The 16,780-nt window shown below is 37.7% G+C and overlaps 1 protein-coding gene and 1 pseudogene across 1 annotated transcript; both read left to right on the top strand.

The window, feature by feature from the left end:
- The first annotated feature begins 3,857 nt into the window (after positions 1-3,857).
- Positions 3,858-7,552, top strand: LOC148212985 (uncharacterized; annotated as a pseudogene).
- Positions 7,553-7,925: 373 nt separating this feature from the next.
- LOC111021160 (uncharacterized) lies at positions 7,926-8,252 on the top strand. Its single transcript, XM_022298015.1, has one exon. The coding sequence runs from the start codon at positions 7,926-7,928 to the stop codon at positions 8,250-8,252; it is 327 nt and encodes a 108-aa protein (XP_022153707.1).
- Positions 8,253-16,780: the final 8,528 nt, after the last annotated feature.

Here is a 16,780-nt window from a genome sequence, read left to right as displayed (position 1 = left end):
ATATTGATGTATACCGATTCTTGTAATTTTAATGTTTGTTATTGTTGAATTTAGAGGCTTTTTAACCCAGTTTTCAGATATGGTTTTGTATTGTCAAATCCATACTTTCCTAATTGTTTTGCATAAAAATTTGTTTTGAATTGGAAAATTGGGTAGATAAGATTTGCTTAATAATTGGTTGAATTTTAAATTCTTAGATAGGATTTAAGGATTGATTTTGGATACTGGTTGTTTCTAGGTCTCTATGTTGACAACTACCCAAGGAAGAAGTTAAGTTAGATTTGTAGGATTTTTGAGAGAGGTAAGTGATTTACCATATCCTTTCGAAAAGTATTGTAATTAATTTGTCATATCCCTTCCAAAACTAAAATTTTATTTTGGATTTGATATGAAGATTTGAAATTGATGTCTTGCCTATGAAATTGAAGTTTTATTATGGTTTTGATAAATATTTCGGTAATCGATATTATGGTTATTTGTAAAATATTTGAAATTATGTTCGGTATGATTTAATAAAGTTTGTTTGAAATTATTTAAATGTTTTCAACTGATTTCCCATTGAAAGTATGTATTTGTTTTGCATATTTATTTGAAAGATATTTTGATTGATTTGATAGCGGTATCCGGATATGCCATGTTTTTGTTTTGAGGAACGTTTTACATATTTGGGGTAGTAGCTTAATTTTGAATTGATTGATTTATATTATGGCTTATTTGTGGGAAGACACTTTTGTGGTTTGGCATTCCTTGGGAATGAATATTCATGTGTGTGTTATTCACTCACATGGCCTCACACTTACGTAATCGTTTTGTTTGTTCTGGTCGATATTATTTCGGCAACTTTGTTCTGGTCAATATTAATTCGACAACTCTTATTGAAGTTTCTTATTGATTGGTGTTACTGACGGGTAACCACATATGTTTTGTAGGCTACCCAAATAATGCAACCTCCCACTCTGATTTTAAAAGTATGAATGTAACATTGTTTTGAATGTTTGAATGATTTAGTTCATTCGAAAGTTTGAAAGTTGTACCAAATGTTTTAGAACGAATTTTGAAACTTTTGATAAGTTGGTATTTTTGTTACAAATGTTGCGAAAGGAAGAATGAATTTCAATGTATGATATGGAAATTGCTTATTGAGTATTTTTGTACTAATTTTTCTGTTTTCTAAATTTTTTCAGATGATGGTTCAAGTGACTGCTTAGATAGTGATTGAGGAATAGCGTTCTGGCATAAGGAGTTGGAATCTTTAGTATTTTCCATTTTTTTAGCCTATGTGAACTTAGTTAGTTCTGCTAGTTATTCTTTGGCTTCATTATAGTATAGGTTTCTGTTTCAAGGTTGGACTTGTCCTTATGTTTTGTCATAGTATCAAATTAAATAAAGAAGTTTTCCCTCTAATATAATGGTTACTTGTTTACGCATCCGCAATATTGTTAGAATGACCGTATTCGAAAATACGGGCTATTATAGTGTGGGTGCGAGTGAAGATGCTCTCTCACGTTCTCTACTTGTGCAAATTTTTAGTCCCTGTCTTCATCCGTTCTTCGGTCCGAGAGATGTTCTCGAGAAAAATTATCGGTTTTATAATTGTGTTTAATTATTTTAGAATTTAAATATTTATAATAAATATATATTAATAATTAAAAAAAATGGAATCGGGGACGGGGATAGGGTCGGAAAATGCATTTCCTATCTTTGGGGCTTGACCCTGCGGAACATTTTGTTATCCCCTAATATAGAGACATGAAAATAATAATGGGATGTGAATCCCGGAGCGGAAGCAGATTATCGTTCATGAGTTTTTTTTAGAAACAAAATCAAACATTGAAAGATGAAATACAGGGGAAAGTTGTTTACCTTTGAAGAACCTTTCTTCAATGGATTAACAAACGAACACCACCAGAGAGTCTTCTGTGCTATCCTCTTGGGTCTCGAGATCGTGCTTGTGGGAGCACCGATTTGGAATGTAAAGGGAGAATTGAGATTGAGAGAGTATTTTTTTTTCTTGTAGAGGAAGTACAACTGTACAGTTTAAGCAAATATGACGTGGGGTAACTTCATACGTCACAACTTTTCACTCCACTGCAATTTTGCAGTGGAGTTTTTAATTAATAATTAATATAATTGTTGAATGATAAAATTACACGTGTCCTAATTAATTTAAATTGTGTTCTAAATCAATGGATGAAATAACGCCACGTGTCTCTCCTATGGCCGTCCGATGAAATCAATTAATTGGACCAAACCCATAAGGAGATTGGACTCAAGCCCATGACCCATATGTGACCCACCAAGTCTCTATAAATAGAGGGAGTCACATCTCATTCAAGGGATCCAGAGTGGAGGCATTCAGAGGATTGAGAAGAATTGCAGACTCGGAGTTTTCAGCATCCGGTGTCAAGCGAAGAATCTAGAGCCTAACTTGAAGACTTGAAGATTGAATTGTCACTCCGCCAAGCAACTGATTGAAGAATTCTTCTCAAGACTTGAAGATCTCACAAGCTGCACTTCAAGCAAAGGAACTCTTCACAAGCTACAAGCTGAAGACTTCACAAGCCGCAAGCTGAAGAATTCGCAAGCCGAAGATTTCATCAAACATCCAGTTTCACAGCCGAATATTGTAAAGATTCTTCAATCCGCTCGAGACTGAAAGTGACAACTTCCTTGATTCGAGAACAAGTTCATTAACCCTCAAAGCAAGCTTACGTCAGAGAGAATTAATCAGAGGATCATACAGTAGAGTTGTAACACTTATACATAAATATAAATCAAGTTTATTAAAGTCGAGTTTCGTTCATCTTAATTTTTCGTCGAACAAATTGGCACGCCCAGTGGGACATCTCTACCTTTCATCTTTTTCTCTCAACCAATAAGTGATGACATTCAAGGAAGCTTCATCCAAGATTGATGTTTCAAGCGACTCTTACTTGGGCCCAATTACTCACAACCGAGCCAAAGAAATGATGGATGGCCTGTTCAACTCTAGCTCGGAGAGTGAATTCGCTCATTCCTCTGCACATGACAAGGGGACATCTACTCCAAACGTCATGTACTCTGTCATGATGGCTGATGCATCCACCATGGAAGAAAAAATGGCAGATATGGAGAAGAGACTCTGCATGCTGATGAAGATGGTTGAGGAAAAGGATTACAAGATCGCTTCCCTTATGAAAAAGATCGAAGTTCAAGACGTTGTTGAATCCAGCCAGAATCTTGCTGCAAAAGTCAGTCAGAAAAGAAAGAACATCGTGCAAGAAGAACAACAAGAACATTCTGTCTCAATTGCTTCACTATCCATCCAACAGCTCCAAGATATGATCACAAATTCGATCAGAGCTCAGTATGGCGGACCGGCTCAAAATTCCCTCCTGTACTCCAAGTCGTACACCAAGAGAATTGACAATATGAGATTGCCAACAGGATATCAGCCTCCCAAGTTCCAACAAATTGCTCATTTCGTCGAAACCTGTGAAAATGCTGGCACTAGAGGAGATCTACTGGTCAAGCAGTTTGTTAGGACACTGAAAGGCAATGACTTTGATTGGTACACTGATTTGGAGCCTGAATCTATCAGCAACTAGGAGCATCTGGAAAGAGAATTCCTAAATTGCTTTTACAGCACAAGGCTAACTGTTAGCATGATGGAGCTAACCAGCACTAAGCAACGGAATGATGAAGCTGTTGTCGACTACATCAATAGGTGGAGAGCTCTGAGCCTCGACTGCAAAGACCGATTGACTGAAGTGTCTGCAGTAGAAATGTGCACTCAGGGCATGCATTGAGGACTCCTCTACATTCTCTAGGGAATAAAACCCCGAAGTTTTGAAGAACTAGTAACTCGTGCCCACGACATGGAACTAAGTATCGCTAGCCAAAGGAATAAAGATCATCTGGTCCCAGACTTCAAGAAAGAGAAGAAGGAAGTAAAGAACTCTGATAAAATTGCTAAGAGTCCTAAGAAAAAATCCATGGTCGTCAACACTACACCGTTTAAGTTTTCTACGAAAAGAAGAAACTTCAACGACAAAAAGGATGGAAGACAAATGGCTGGAAACGAGAAGCGGCGTTCAACTTTGAAGGAGAGACGGGAAAAAGTCTATCCTTTTCCTGATTCAGATATTCCAGACATGTTGAAGCAGCTACTAGAGAAACGACTAATTGAACTTCCCGAATGCAAACGTCCAGAAGAGATGGGAAGGACCAATGATCACAATTACTGCAAGTACCATCGGGTCATTAGTCATCTAGTGGAAAAATGTTTCGTCTTGAAAGAGTTGATCCTAAAGTTAGCTCAAGAAAGGAAGATCGAGCTTGACCTCGACGAGGTAGCTCAAACAAACCATGTTGCAGTAAACTCTAATGGTTATGCAGTCCACAACCAAGAAGTAAAGTTGATCCAATTTGGGACTCTAGAGCATGTAGCAATTTGATGGCAACACGTGATACCAAGAACCACTCTTCAAGATGAGAGCAAGCTTAATCTCAATGAACAAGAAGGATGGACTCTCGTGACTCGCCGGAAGAAGCAGAAAGAACGATTCATTCAGAAAGAGTCTCGCATGTTCCTAAACTACAAAAGAAAGAACATGCCAAAAAAGAAGAAGGGAAAGAAAGATATGAGAAAACTTCGGCCTGTCATGGAGGAGAATAAGGATATTCTCCAACCTCGCTAGCAGGTGACATTGGAAGAATTCTTCCGAAAGAACTTCCTTCATAACGAACGAGAAGAAGGTTATGTTATTGTCACGTGTCATGCTACACATGTGATAGAAGGTTATAACTTCGTGCTAGAGGCACCCGAAGAAGTAGTGGAACAAGAGGATCTCCCAGTTCATCTCATGAATGACTTGCTAGCACTTCCACAAGCGGCTAAAGATACTCTCGTTGAAGCGCTGAAAGATGCTAGCACTCCCAAATCCTCCATAAACACATGTGCCCCATGTTGTATATCTATTGCCTTTACAGATGAAGATTTGCTATTAGGGTCTAAACTCCATAATAGGCCTTTATTCGTCTCGGGCTACATTCGCCAGCAGAAAGTTAGCCGGATTCTTATCGATGATGGTTCGGCTGTCAACATAATTCCTAAATGAACCATGAAGCAGTTAGGCATTTCAATGGAAGAGCTCACGAAAAGCATATTGGTAATCCAAGGTTTTAATCAAGGTGGACAACGAGCGATTGGCATGATTAGGATGGAGTTGATCATTGCAGACCTTAAAGCCACTACCATCTTCCACATCATAGACTCCAAGACTACTTACAAATAATTGTTAGGACATCCTTGGATTCATGAGAATGGGGTGATAACTTCGACGTTGCATCAGTGCTTCAAATTCTATCAAGATGGAGTTAGAAAAGTTGAGGCTGACACTAATCCATTCTTGGAAGCAGAATCACACTACGCAGATGCAAAGTTTTATACGAGTAATGATCAAAAATAAAAAAACGTGCCAATGGATGGTTCTTTAACCGAGAACAACAAGGACAACTCTTGCTCGAGACAGCCAACGATCAAGACAGTAGAGTTGGCAAAAGAAGTTCATGTTGTCAAGGCCATCGCAAATGAAGCATCTACTAGTTCTTTAAAACGGAAGCTTTTAAGAAAGAAGCCTCACAGAATTCTACCATCTTGTGGTATGTCCCTCTATCTCGACGAAAAAAGGGCGAATCGCCATTCTTGGAATATTCAAATAATATGAAGTCTGACTACGTAGAAATGTTTAAGTCTGACGACATAGAAATGTTTAAGTCTGACGACATAGAAATGTTTAATCTCTTACTAAGATATCAAGTCAAGAGATTAAGAAGTCCGAAGATCTCAGTATGAAGCAGTTTCTTCCCGTGACGCGAACGAAGGATGGCTTTGATCCCAAAGCATACAAGCTTCTGGCAAAAGCAGGCTATGACTTCACAACTCACACTGAGTTCAAAAGCTTGAGGATTTTCGATGACAAGCGGGAACTTTCTACAACACAAAATAAGATTTTGAAGTCAGGCTACAATATACCTACATCAAAGGCTAGAATTGGTTACAAACCGTCAGAACCAGTGTATATAGTGAAAAAAGGAAAAGAAAAGTGGAGAATAGCAATCACATCACGGTTGAAGAGATAGATGACTCCAAGGAAAAGAAACATTCCAATAGTCAAAGAATTTCAGTCTTCAATCGCATTGAGGTTCCAACTGTTCGTATCTCGGTGCACCAAAGGTTGAACATGGGGTCAACGAAAATAGAAAGCCAACGTCTGGGACATATTCCTACACGACCTTCGGCTTTTCAAAGACTGAGTGTGTCGACATCAAAAATGAAAAATCAATCGTTAAGATATGTTTTCGACAACCTCGAAAGAGTAGAAAATCAACGTGAGCCTCAGTCAGAGTCCTTGGAAACAAGCCAACTCGATGGAATGAAGGATAATAACGAACTTCATAGTTCTGTCCCTTCACGGATGAAAAAAAAGCTTTTTGTTCTTATAAACATAGAAGATCCATTAAGAGTGAAGCAACAGTTAATCTTTTTAACCAATCCAGCCGAGGAAGATCAAGAGCATGGAGAAAACAATGTTAGTTGTTGCCACATCTCCTTTGACGAAATGTTAGACGATGAAATATTAGAGGAGGACGTTGAAGAGGCACCATCATCACTAGAGGACGGCAGTCAATCAACTGTTGATGAACTTAAAGAAGTGAACATCGATACAGTAGAAGAGCCGCGTCCAATGTTCATAAGTGCTTCACTTTCCAGCGAGGAAGAAATTGAATATATGAGTTTGCTCTCCACATAGAAAGACATATTTGCCTGGTCTTACAAAGAAATGCCACACTTAACCCAAAGATAACAGTCCATCACCTTGTAATCAAGCAAGGGTACCGTCCAGTAAAGCAAGCACAACGACGATTTCGGCCAGAACTTATACCTTAAATCGAAAATGAATTCAACAAATTAATAGAGGTAGATTTCATCCGTGAAGTGAAATATCCAACATGGATATCCAATATCATTCTGGTGAAAAAGAAGAATGGCCAACTTCGTGTATGCGTCGATTTTTGTGATCTGAACAATGCATGTCCGAAAGATGACTTTCCATTACCCATCACCGAGATTATGGTTGATGCTACTACATGACATGAAGCTTTATCTTTCATGGACGGATCGTCAGGATACAATCAAATTCGGATGGCTCTTGAGGACGAAGAAATGACTGCATTTCGAACTCCAAAAGGGATATGCTATTATAAAGTAATGCCTTTTGGATCAAAGAATGCCGGAGCAACCTACCAACGTGCTATGCAAAAGATTTTTTATGATATGCTCCATAAACATGTCGAGTGCTATGTTGATGATCTTGTAGTTAAGTCGAAAAAACGCGAAGATCATCTGCAGGACTTGAGAATAGTCTTTGAGCGCCTAAGGAAATATCAGTTGAAAATGAATCCTCTCAAATGTGCTTTTGGTGTGACATCAGGGAAGTTTCTTGGCTTTGTAGTACGGCATCGAGGAATTGAGATTGACCAATCCAAGATTAACAATTTTGGAGGATGAAGTTTTAAATATCCCATTTTGCCAAAGATTGATCATACCACCAACTGAATGTGAGAGTGAAGAAGTGAATGCAATATCTGTCTATGTGATTGAAGAAGAAGTTTGGCGGCAATCAATTATAGACTATCTCCAACATGGAAAACTCCCTACAGATAACCGACATAGAACTGAAGTACGAAGGAAAGCAGCTCGTTTCATCTATTACAAAGAAACTCTCTATCGCCGTTCGTATGAAGGTCTTTTCCTTCGATGCTTAAGAAAATAAGAGTCGATAAAAGCCTTAGAAGAAGCCCACTCGGACATATGCGGGGCTCACCAATCTGGGCCAAAGCTTTATTTCCAATTGAAAAGGATGGGCTACTATTGGCCTACAATGGTCCAAGACTCGATGCAATATGCAAAGAAATGTGAGGCTTGTCAATTTCACACCAACTTCATACATCAGTCTCTGGAGCCACTCCATCCAACTATAGCTTCATGGCCCTTCGAAGCTTGGGGACTTGATCTTGTTGGTCCTATAACTCCCAAATCATCAGCGAGACATTCTTACATTCTCGCAGGAATAGACTATTTCTCAAGATGGGCTGAGGCTGTTGCACTAAAAGAAGCTAAGAAAGAAAATGTAGCTGATTTTATTCGCACCCATCTCATCTACCGTTATGGCATCCCGCATCGCATTGTCACAGATAATGGAAAATAGTTTTCCAATAACCTAATAGGCAAATTATGTGAGAAATTTGGCTTCAAGCAGTATAATTCATCCATGTACAATGCTACGGCAAATGGGTTGGCAGAAGCGTTTAACAAAACGCTATGTAATTTATTGAAGAAAGTGGTCTCCAAGTCGAAGCGAGACCGGCAAGAAAGAATTGGTGAAGCATTATGGGCGTATCGAACTACCTATCGCATTCCGACTGGTGCTACGCCTAATTCTCTTGTATATGAAGTAGAAGCCGTACTCCCTCTAGAAAGAGAAATTCCATCTCTACGAATGGCGGTACAAGAAGGACTAACAGTGGAGGATAATGCTCAGTTTCGTTGTAACGCCTCGCGTTACTCAGGTTAGTTTACCCTCGAGTCTTCGAGCCTCCTTTCTTAGAAATTTCTTTTATTTAATTTAATTGTTTCATTTCATTTTATTTCGAGCTACTGTGGTAATTGTTATGAGTGTTGAAGTGTACTTACGTATCTAATTATTGTGTAACGAGGAAATTGTTTTCTCTGCAATTGTTCTAGTTCGTTGGGCCCAAATTAAGTAACTAGGTAACAGCGGTGGTGCGCGGATTCCGGTAGCAGCGGGTCGTGTTGCGGGTTCTTGCTGCACACAGCGTCGTGGGTATCGTTTTTGGTGGGTTTTTACTGCTAAAATAGTCCGGACAGCAGCAGTTTCCGATCTCGGTGCCTACCCATAACCATTAAAGGCTCGATATACGCAACCCACGATTATTCAAGTTAGGCCTGAGTTACCCGCACCTAGACGAAGTCGATTTTTGCGGTAATGGACATTGCGAGATCTCTTAGAATGAATTTAGACAGCTGGAAATTTGTATTAATTATTTCGTTTGTCTATTGTTGGTTAGGTGGTGAATTGACGCAAGATATAAGAGCGTAGTAGTGTGTAAGTAGCACCAGGGGGCGAGTGCGTGTGTTATTTAATGTTAACGGAGTAGTCTTGCGCTGGTTTTTAATTAAAATAATTTATTTCATGCATGTAGGAATTGTTAGTCTTGGTTTTGAGGGCTTCTAGCGATTTTGTCGAGTTCCGTGTTGCTACTTTCATTGTTAGACATTATAAAAAAATGCATGACTTGTTATAAAAAGCCGGTTACATAGTTTTATCGTTTTGTTATATTTTGTTGGAAGCTGTTGTGTTAGTGATTTTTTTGGTATAATGAAAAGCATGCCGGTAAATTGTGCTGTGAATGAAGTACGTGCTGAAAGCTTATTACATAGTTTTATTGTTTGTTATATTTTGTTGGAAGCTGTCGTGTTAGGGATTTTGTTTGGTATAATGAAAAGCATGCTGGTAAATTGTGCGGTGAATGAAGTACGTACGGAAAGCCTGTTATGTAGTTTTATTGTTTGTTATATTTTGTTGGAAGCTGTGGTGTTAGTGATTTTGTTTGGTATAATGAAAAGCATGCTGGTAAATTGGGCTGTGAATTTAAGGGTGAAGGACGTGTTTATGGGATTGTCTTGGAAGGATTGGTGGAAATTGCCAGGTGTGACGTGCTGGGTTAGTGGTTCGTTAACCTGAGGGTCCCTTGAAGAGAGATTGTACATTAGTCGCTGGTTACGCAAAGCCTTGAGCAAGGCCTTGGGGATAAATGGCAAGGCCGTAGCTCAGTTCTGGTATATGAGTATTGGGGTGTTGGGGGTAAATGTCAAGGACCAATACGCTGGACAGTCATCGGTACCTTGGAAATAAATGTCAATGACTGGTGCACAGTTCAAGGCCTTGGAGATAAATGGCAAGGCCGAACATCAAGCTTCTGTAGAGAGGTATTGGTATCTTGGGGATAAATGTCAAGGGCCAATACAACTCGAAGAGTTAGACTTGGGGGACTAACGTGAAGTGATGCTTATGGGTAATAATTCAAGGCCTTGGGGATAAATGGCAAGGTCGAGCACCAAGCGTGGTAGAGGAAGGTCGGTGTCTTGGGGATAAATGTCAAGCGCCGATACGCCTCGGAGAGTTAGACCTGGAGTACCAACATAGGGAGGGTAGAGCGAAGCTCGTATGGTAAGGTTAATCTGCTGTTATCGTTCCTTGCTGCCTATCTGTTGTATTCTGCTATTGATTTGATGTGGTTGTGATTTCGAGCATGCTGTTGTGTTTAGTTACGGAGGGCTACTTACGGAGTATTTTATGTACTCACCCCCCCCTATACCTTATTTGTTTCAGGTGTGAACATGGCCGACCATGGTAATGACGTGGAGGAGGCTTGGCTGAGGAGGGATCACTAGCCGTGTTGGTTAGGATAGAGAATAATGTCGCACATTGTAGACATCGTTAAAATCTTATTGCTAGGAAATAAAAGGGGAATTAGACATTGGGTTAACTCAATGGACACTTTCTCTTATTGCCTTATGGATATTTTTACTATCCAAATTCCTGATGTATTTTGATTTACTAGACAAAACGATTATTTTCTTTTGATTGGATTCCTGACCACTGAGGCGGGTATTATTTTCTGGATATTCCATTGTTGTGTACCTCCATTTGTATGTTGCATTTAGAGAACATTACATTTTTTTCGTTACCTTAAATAGAAGGGTTCAGTAAGCGTTATAGGGTTGTTACCTCGTTAAACGTATCAGAAATTAGGGTCTTTACATTCGTCTTCAAGAGTTGGAAGCATTGGATGAAAGAAGATTGGATGCCCAACAAGCGCTAGAATGTTATCAAGCCCGCATGTCTAAGGCTTTCAACAAAAAGGTACACCTCGATCATTTCAAGTTGGTGAGCTCATACTTGTAGTGCGAAGACCAATCATTACAACTCGACATACAAGGAATAAGTTCACTCCAAAATGGGATGGACCCTACATTGTAAAAGAAGTATACACGAATAGAGCATACAAGATCGTGGTTCAAGACGGCCTTAGAATTGGCCCAATCAACGGAAAATTCCTAAAGAAATACTATGTTTAAATTGTAACCGTTCCTTATCCTAAGAGCCTAAACTACATGATGCTCCTAGCCTGCATGAGTTTAAAAGATGAACGGCCCTAAAAAAAATATATAAAAAAAAAATTTTGTTTGTAAATGAACTACGTTATGACTTGATCTTTTTTATAAAAAAAGGTATGTAGGCAGCTTAGAGGAAACTTTAAGTTCAGTCCAAGAAAAAAAATGATGCAATTTATTATCATCTTGGTCATGAAAATATTTCTTCTTCGTAAAAAAAAAAAAAATGATAACGCCAATAATATAAATGAGTAAGTAAACTGAGTCCATACATGAAATAATAATAAAGGAGTGAGAATACAAAAGAAATCATGACATCATCTAAAATCGTGGCGCCCACTTGAAGTCCTTCAATTCCTGTTGCCATCTGCCAAAAGTCCACGAAATGCCTCGAGTGATCTCACTACTGCATCATTAAAAACTGGAGTGTTTGTGAGGTTGTTCATCCTCCTTCGCACCTTAGAAGCCTCAAGTTTCTGCTCGTCTAAACGCTCATTTTGTTCAAGAATAAACTTAGAAATCTCACTTCGTTTAGCCTGACAAACTTTAAGCTTGGCTTCCAACTCTTCCTCTTCTTGTAGCATGCGCGTGTGCTGTTGTTGTACCTTGTCTTTCTCCTCAAAGGCGCTCTGCTCATCACATAATATCTTCTCCAAGCTAAAGCTGCACTCTTCCAGTTGACGATCCTTTATTTGCTAAAGTCAGCTGAGAAGAAACTGAAGACTGTAGGTTATTATAATTTGCAACCTTTTGAAAATAGTCACCTACAAAGTCTTTGAGAGACGCAAGGTTTATCGCTTTAGTCTCTGAAATGGCATGAAAAATTTGATGCGCCTCTGGCTCAAGATAAGAAGCCTTATCAAGTGAAGTACAAATAAGCTTCTTATGTAGGCGATCCCACATGAGTAAAGCAAGTTGCCGTTGAACATCAGAAATCACAGTGTCGGCACAGAAGTTGGAGACTTCAGGAGCATCAACAGATATCATCTTTTGAGGAGGAATAGCATCCTTCAACAAAATTGAGGGAGCTACAACCTTGTCATTTGGCGTATTGAAACCTCCAACAGGAGTAGTGGAGGGATTAAGGATATCAAAACTCGTCAAAGATAATGGACTGTTTTGTGCCATACTCTCGTGACTAAGATTATCCAGAGACAACTGTAAAAAAAATAAAATATATATATATGTATATACATAAAACAAAAGAAGAATGGTATACGGGAAAGTGATAGAATTACTAACCAGAAGTTTAGTAGGAGGAGTAGGAAATTCTGAAGCACTTGTAATACCATCAAAGAATCTGTCGTCACAAACTGGTAGCGGCTTGGATTTCTTAGATCTCTTCCAATGATGGTCACTGTTACTGTTCTGACTCTCATCATCATCCTCAGCAACAAACTGCTCAACGTCTGGAAGACGAATTCTTTTCCCTTCATTACTATCACCAACTTTCTTTGGAAGTTTGGGTTTTGAAGGGGGCAGAAGAGCAATGTTCGTCAACTCTTGTACGTCTTTCTCAAGATAATCTCCATGTTTTGCAAGCCACCATTTTGTATAACGGGGAGTGATCTGGTTATGCAGATTTAGGGAACGTGCAGGAAGGTGTACCTAATATGATGGCCGAGTTAAAATACAAATCCTCTAGTGACGTAACATGTTATCCAAACTAGCTGGCGGAATGCCTTCGCTCAAATCCTTCGGTATATCTTGATAAAATCTGAACTGCCGACCGAACCAGTAAGGACTATAAACCTCAACAACCATCGAACATGAACATCGTGATGATATGAAACATGTGCGTAGGCTTGTGAAGAGTGATAAGTTAAAAAATGAAAGTTGTTCACTACCTTTCAAGTCGTCACTCTTATTCCTAGGCGAAAGAGTTGCATGCCACGATATGTACCTACCTCTATGGATGAGATCGCGAGCGTCAAAATCACTGAAGTACTTAGCTCCACCTTCCCCGGAATAATCAACCATCATGGGACCGCTTACTGGCTTAGGAGTTTTGAAATGTGTGTTGAAATAATGGGCAATCCAGCCATGAACATAATGTACGGGAAAACAAGCACCAGAGTTCCCAGCTGAGGGCGACACATCATGAATTTGGCTGAGCCCACGATAGATATTGGCCAAAACAGGAACAGCAAGACTAAATGGGATACCCTCAGCCATGTAGCAGTTTTGAAGACATCTAGACGAAGAAACAAATTCTCACCAGGGAAGACAAACACGCATAGCCAGCACGAAAGGAAAGCTGCCAAGTGCGTCCTTTCTCTCCATTCAGCTTCTACGCCCAACTCAGCAAATAACTTAATTTCCTCCACATACCAATTGGGACATGCAGAATAAGTTCCATCCGGACTGTAAGTCGAGCGAGGTCGAGAATTCTTTTGTGCCCTTCGAGGAGACGGCTTCACATGTTTTAGATCTCCTTTAAACCAAAAAGATATCCACAGCTTGACAGGAACTCTAAAGCCAATACCTTCTTGAGACGCAACATGATAGAAAGTGGCAAAAAGATACTCACAGCTCTTTGGGAGATAATCATCTCTCTCAGTACGCGATGCTAATAGTTCTGCGCGACTCGGAATGACTTCATCATAAAAGCTATCTTTAATAGGAAGTCCCCCTAATTTCCACATATCCCACAAAGATATTGATAACTCTCCAGATGAAGTATGGAGAGTATTGGTTGAAGGACACCAAGCTTCACAAAACGCTCGAAATATGTCACTATTACGATCATAGGTGTATGAAGAAGCCAAAACTGCATCTAACAAGTTTATACGTTGTAAAATATTCCTAGACCGAGCAACGGTAGCTTCTAACCATTCCCAATAATAAAGGGTATAACAAAACTCCCCATGAAGCTTTAAGGTAGGACCCCATCAAGTCGAGCCTTTAATAATCTGACGACCTAGAGTTGACTCCAGATTTGAACCTGCCTCCTTTTTATGTATAGGAGACTCTAAAAACCATGTCGTTGAAGAAGAATCACGAGCCAATGACTTCTCTCTGGACCATTTAGATAAATAACTAAAATTATCTAAACGAGGCCAATCTTTCAGACTATGCAAAGGCTCCTCAACTTGAAGGATAAGTCCACTTTTGAATGACTGATCTTTATCCTTCAAAATAACTAAACACCGCTTCTTTAGATCAGGGTGTTCTGCAAAATATACCATGATGCAATAAAAGATCCTACAAAAAAAAAGAGGGGTCAAAAGAGCAAAAAAAAAGGTCAAAATAGCAAATTATGATCAATTATTAATGCATGAACACATGTTTTAGAATAAAAAAGTCAATGAAATCACTGCAGGATTGCCAATTGTTAATTGTTATTTTTCAGATGTTATTTTTCTATAAAAATCAGTAAATTGTTAATTGTTTTATGGAAAATTCTTGGAAGTTTTATGTTATAAAACATAAAATTGTCCAGATTTAAAATCCCGAAATTTTCAATTGATTATAAGGTTTTTAAACTTGTTTTGTTGAGAAACTTTTTGTAAATTTAGTCTGTATTAATTTGTACCGATTCTTGTAATTTTAAAGGTTGTTATTGTTGATTTTAGAGGTTTTTAACCCAGTTTTTAGATCTGGTTTTGTAGCCCCAAATCTATACTTCCCTAATTATTTTGCATAAAAAAGTGTTTTGAATGGAAAAATTGGGTAGATAAGATTTGGTTGAATTTTAAATCCTTCGATATGATTTAAGGATTGGTTTTGGATATTGATTGTTTCTAGGCCTCTAAGTTGACAACTACCAATTAAATTCGTAGGATTTCTGAAAGAGGTAAGAAATATACCATATCCCTTCGAAAAGTGTTGTAAGTGATTTACCAAATCCCTTCGAAAAGTATTGTAAGTGATTTACCGTATCTCTTCGAAAAGTGTTGTAAGTGATTTACCATATCCCTTCGAAAAGTGCTGTAAGTGATTTGTCATATCCCTTCCAAAACTAAAATGTATTTTGGATTTGATATGAAGATTTGAAATTGATATCTTGCATATGAAATTGAAGTTTTATTATGGATTTGAAAACTAATTTGGCAATTGATATTATGTTTATTTGCAAAGTATTTGAAGTATTCTTATATGATTTGATAAAGTTTTGTTGAGATTTATTTTGAGATTGATATTTTTTTTATTTGTGAAATATTTGAAATCTTGTTTTGGAGGATTGATAAAGTTTTTAAATTAGTTCAATCTTTGAAACTGATTTAATATTGAAAGTAAGTATTTGTTTTGCATTTTATTTGAAAGATATTTTGATTGATTTTTGATAGGGCTATCCGGATATGCCATGATTTTGTTTTGAGGAACGTTTTGCTTATTTGGGGTAATAGCCTAATTTGGAATTGATGGATTTCTGTTATGGCTTATTTGTGGGAAGGCACTTTTGTGGTTTGGCATTCCTTGGGAATGAAGATTCATGTGTGTGTTATTCACTCACATGGCCTCACACTTAAGTAACCATTTTGTTCGTTCTCGTCGATATCATTTCGACAACTCTGTTCTGGTCAATATTATTTCTGTTGGCTTTTTGGCCCTTAATCTCGGTTAATTAATTTAATTAATTAATATTTTGATGATAACAAACACACTTAGTATTAATTGTTTTTGGTGTGTAAGAATTATTGTTATAAAACATAAATTTATTATGAGCTTCAATAATATTATATGATTTACTGATAATACATATTTTGTTTATTGATAATTTTAGTGTTTTAAAGTGTCCACGGCGTAAAGCTCTATACGATGATTCCAACGAATTTTGAATTACCCAAATCGGAGCTCAAACGAAGAAATTATGATCGAAAGAAGTTGGAAGAAAAATTACCCGAGATGTATGACGTGGCGGCTGAATGAACTAAGTGGTCCAACAAAATGTTGACATGTGGTATGGTGTTAAAAAAAAAGAAAAGAAAAAAAAAACAAAGTTACCGTTGAGGGTAACTTAAAAGAAAGAAAAAAAAGTAAATATATATATATATATGTCACATCACATTAAATGCATATTTGTTTTAAAAATATATATATATATTATATTATATTATATATATATATAGCCGTTTGACACATCCATATATAATATTTTATTATTATTATTATTTTATTCAATTAAATCTCAACCTTTGATTTTCAATCATTAAACATCTAATGGCTCAAATTCAATTTCGATTTCAAATTTATTTTCAACTTTTCCTCACCTATTTAAACCCCACTTCCTTCAACAGTTTATACAACTAATTCCCTCCCAATTTTCTCTCCAATTTCTACATTGTTAAACTCTCTTCAAAGCTTCAATTTTTGTTCTATATTCTTGAGGGAGATTTTTTATTTGAGAATATTTGAGCTTCCAATTTTATTTCTTTTAGCCAATTTGAGGGCTTTTATTTGTAAGAATTTTTTCTTACAAATTTGTGAGCAAATATTTGTATACCCACTATTTGAGAGAGTTTGTAAGTTCGTTCTCAAATTTCATATCCTTTGTAAGGGTTGCTCTTAAGCCCTAAAAACAGCATTTGTAACGGT

This window comes from Momordica charantia (genome assembly GCF_013281855.1).
Source record: "Momordica charantia cultivar OHB3-1 chromosome 2 unlocalized genomic scaffold, Mcharantia_2.0 BLBB01000002.1, whole genome shotgun sequence".
NCBI lineage: Eukaryota > Viridiplantae > Streptophyta > Magnoliopsida > Cucurbitales > Cucurbitaceae > Momordica > Momordica charantia.
Note: the sequence above shows the minus strand (reverse complement) of the source record. Positions and strands in the feature narration are given on the sequence as shown.

Bases quoted from the DNA above. Each gene is read 5' to 3' on its own strand.
- LOC111021160 (XM_022298015.1), top strand. From the start codon at position 7,926: ATGGTCCAAGACTCGATGCAATATGCAAAGAAATGTGAGGCTTGTCAA.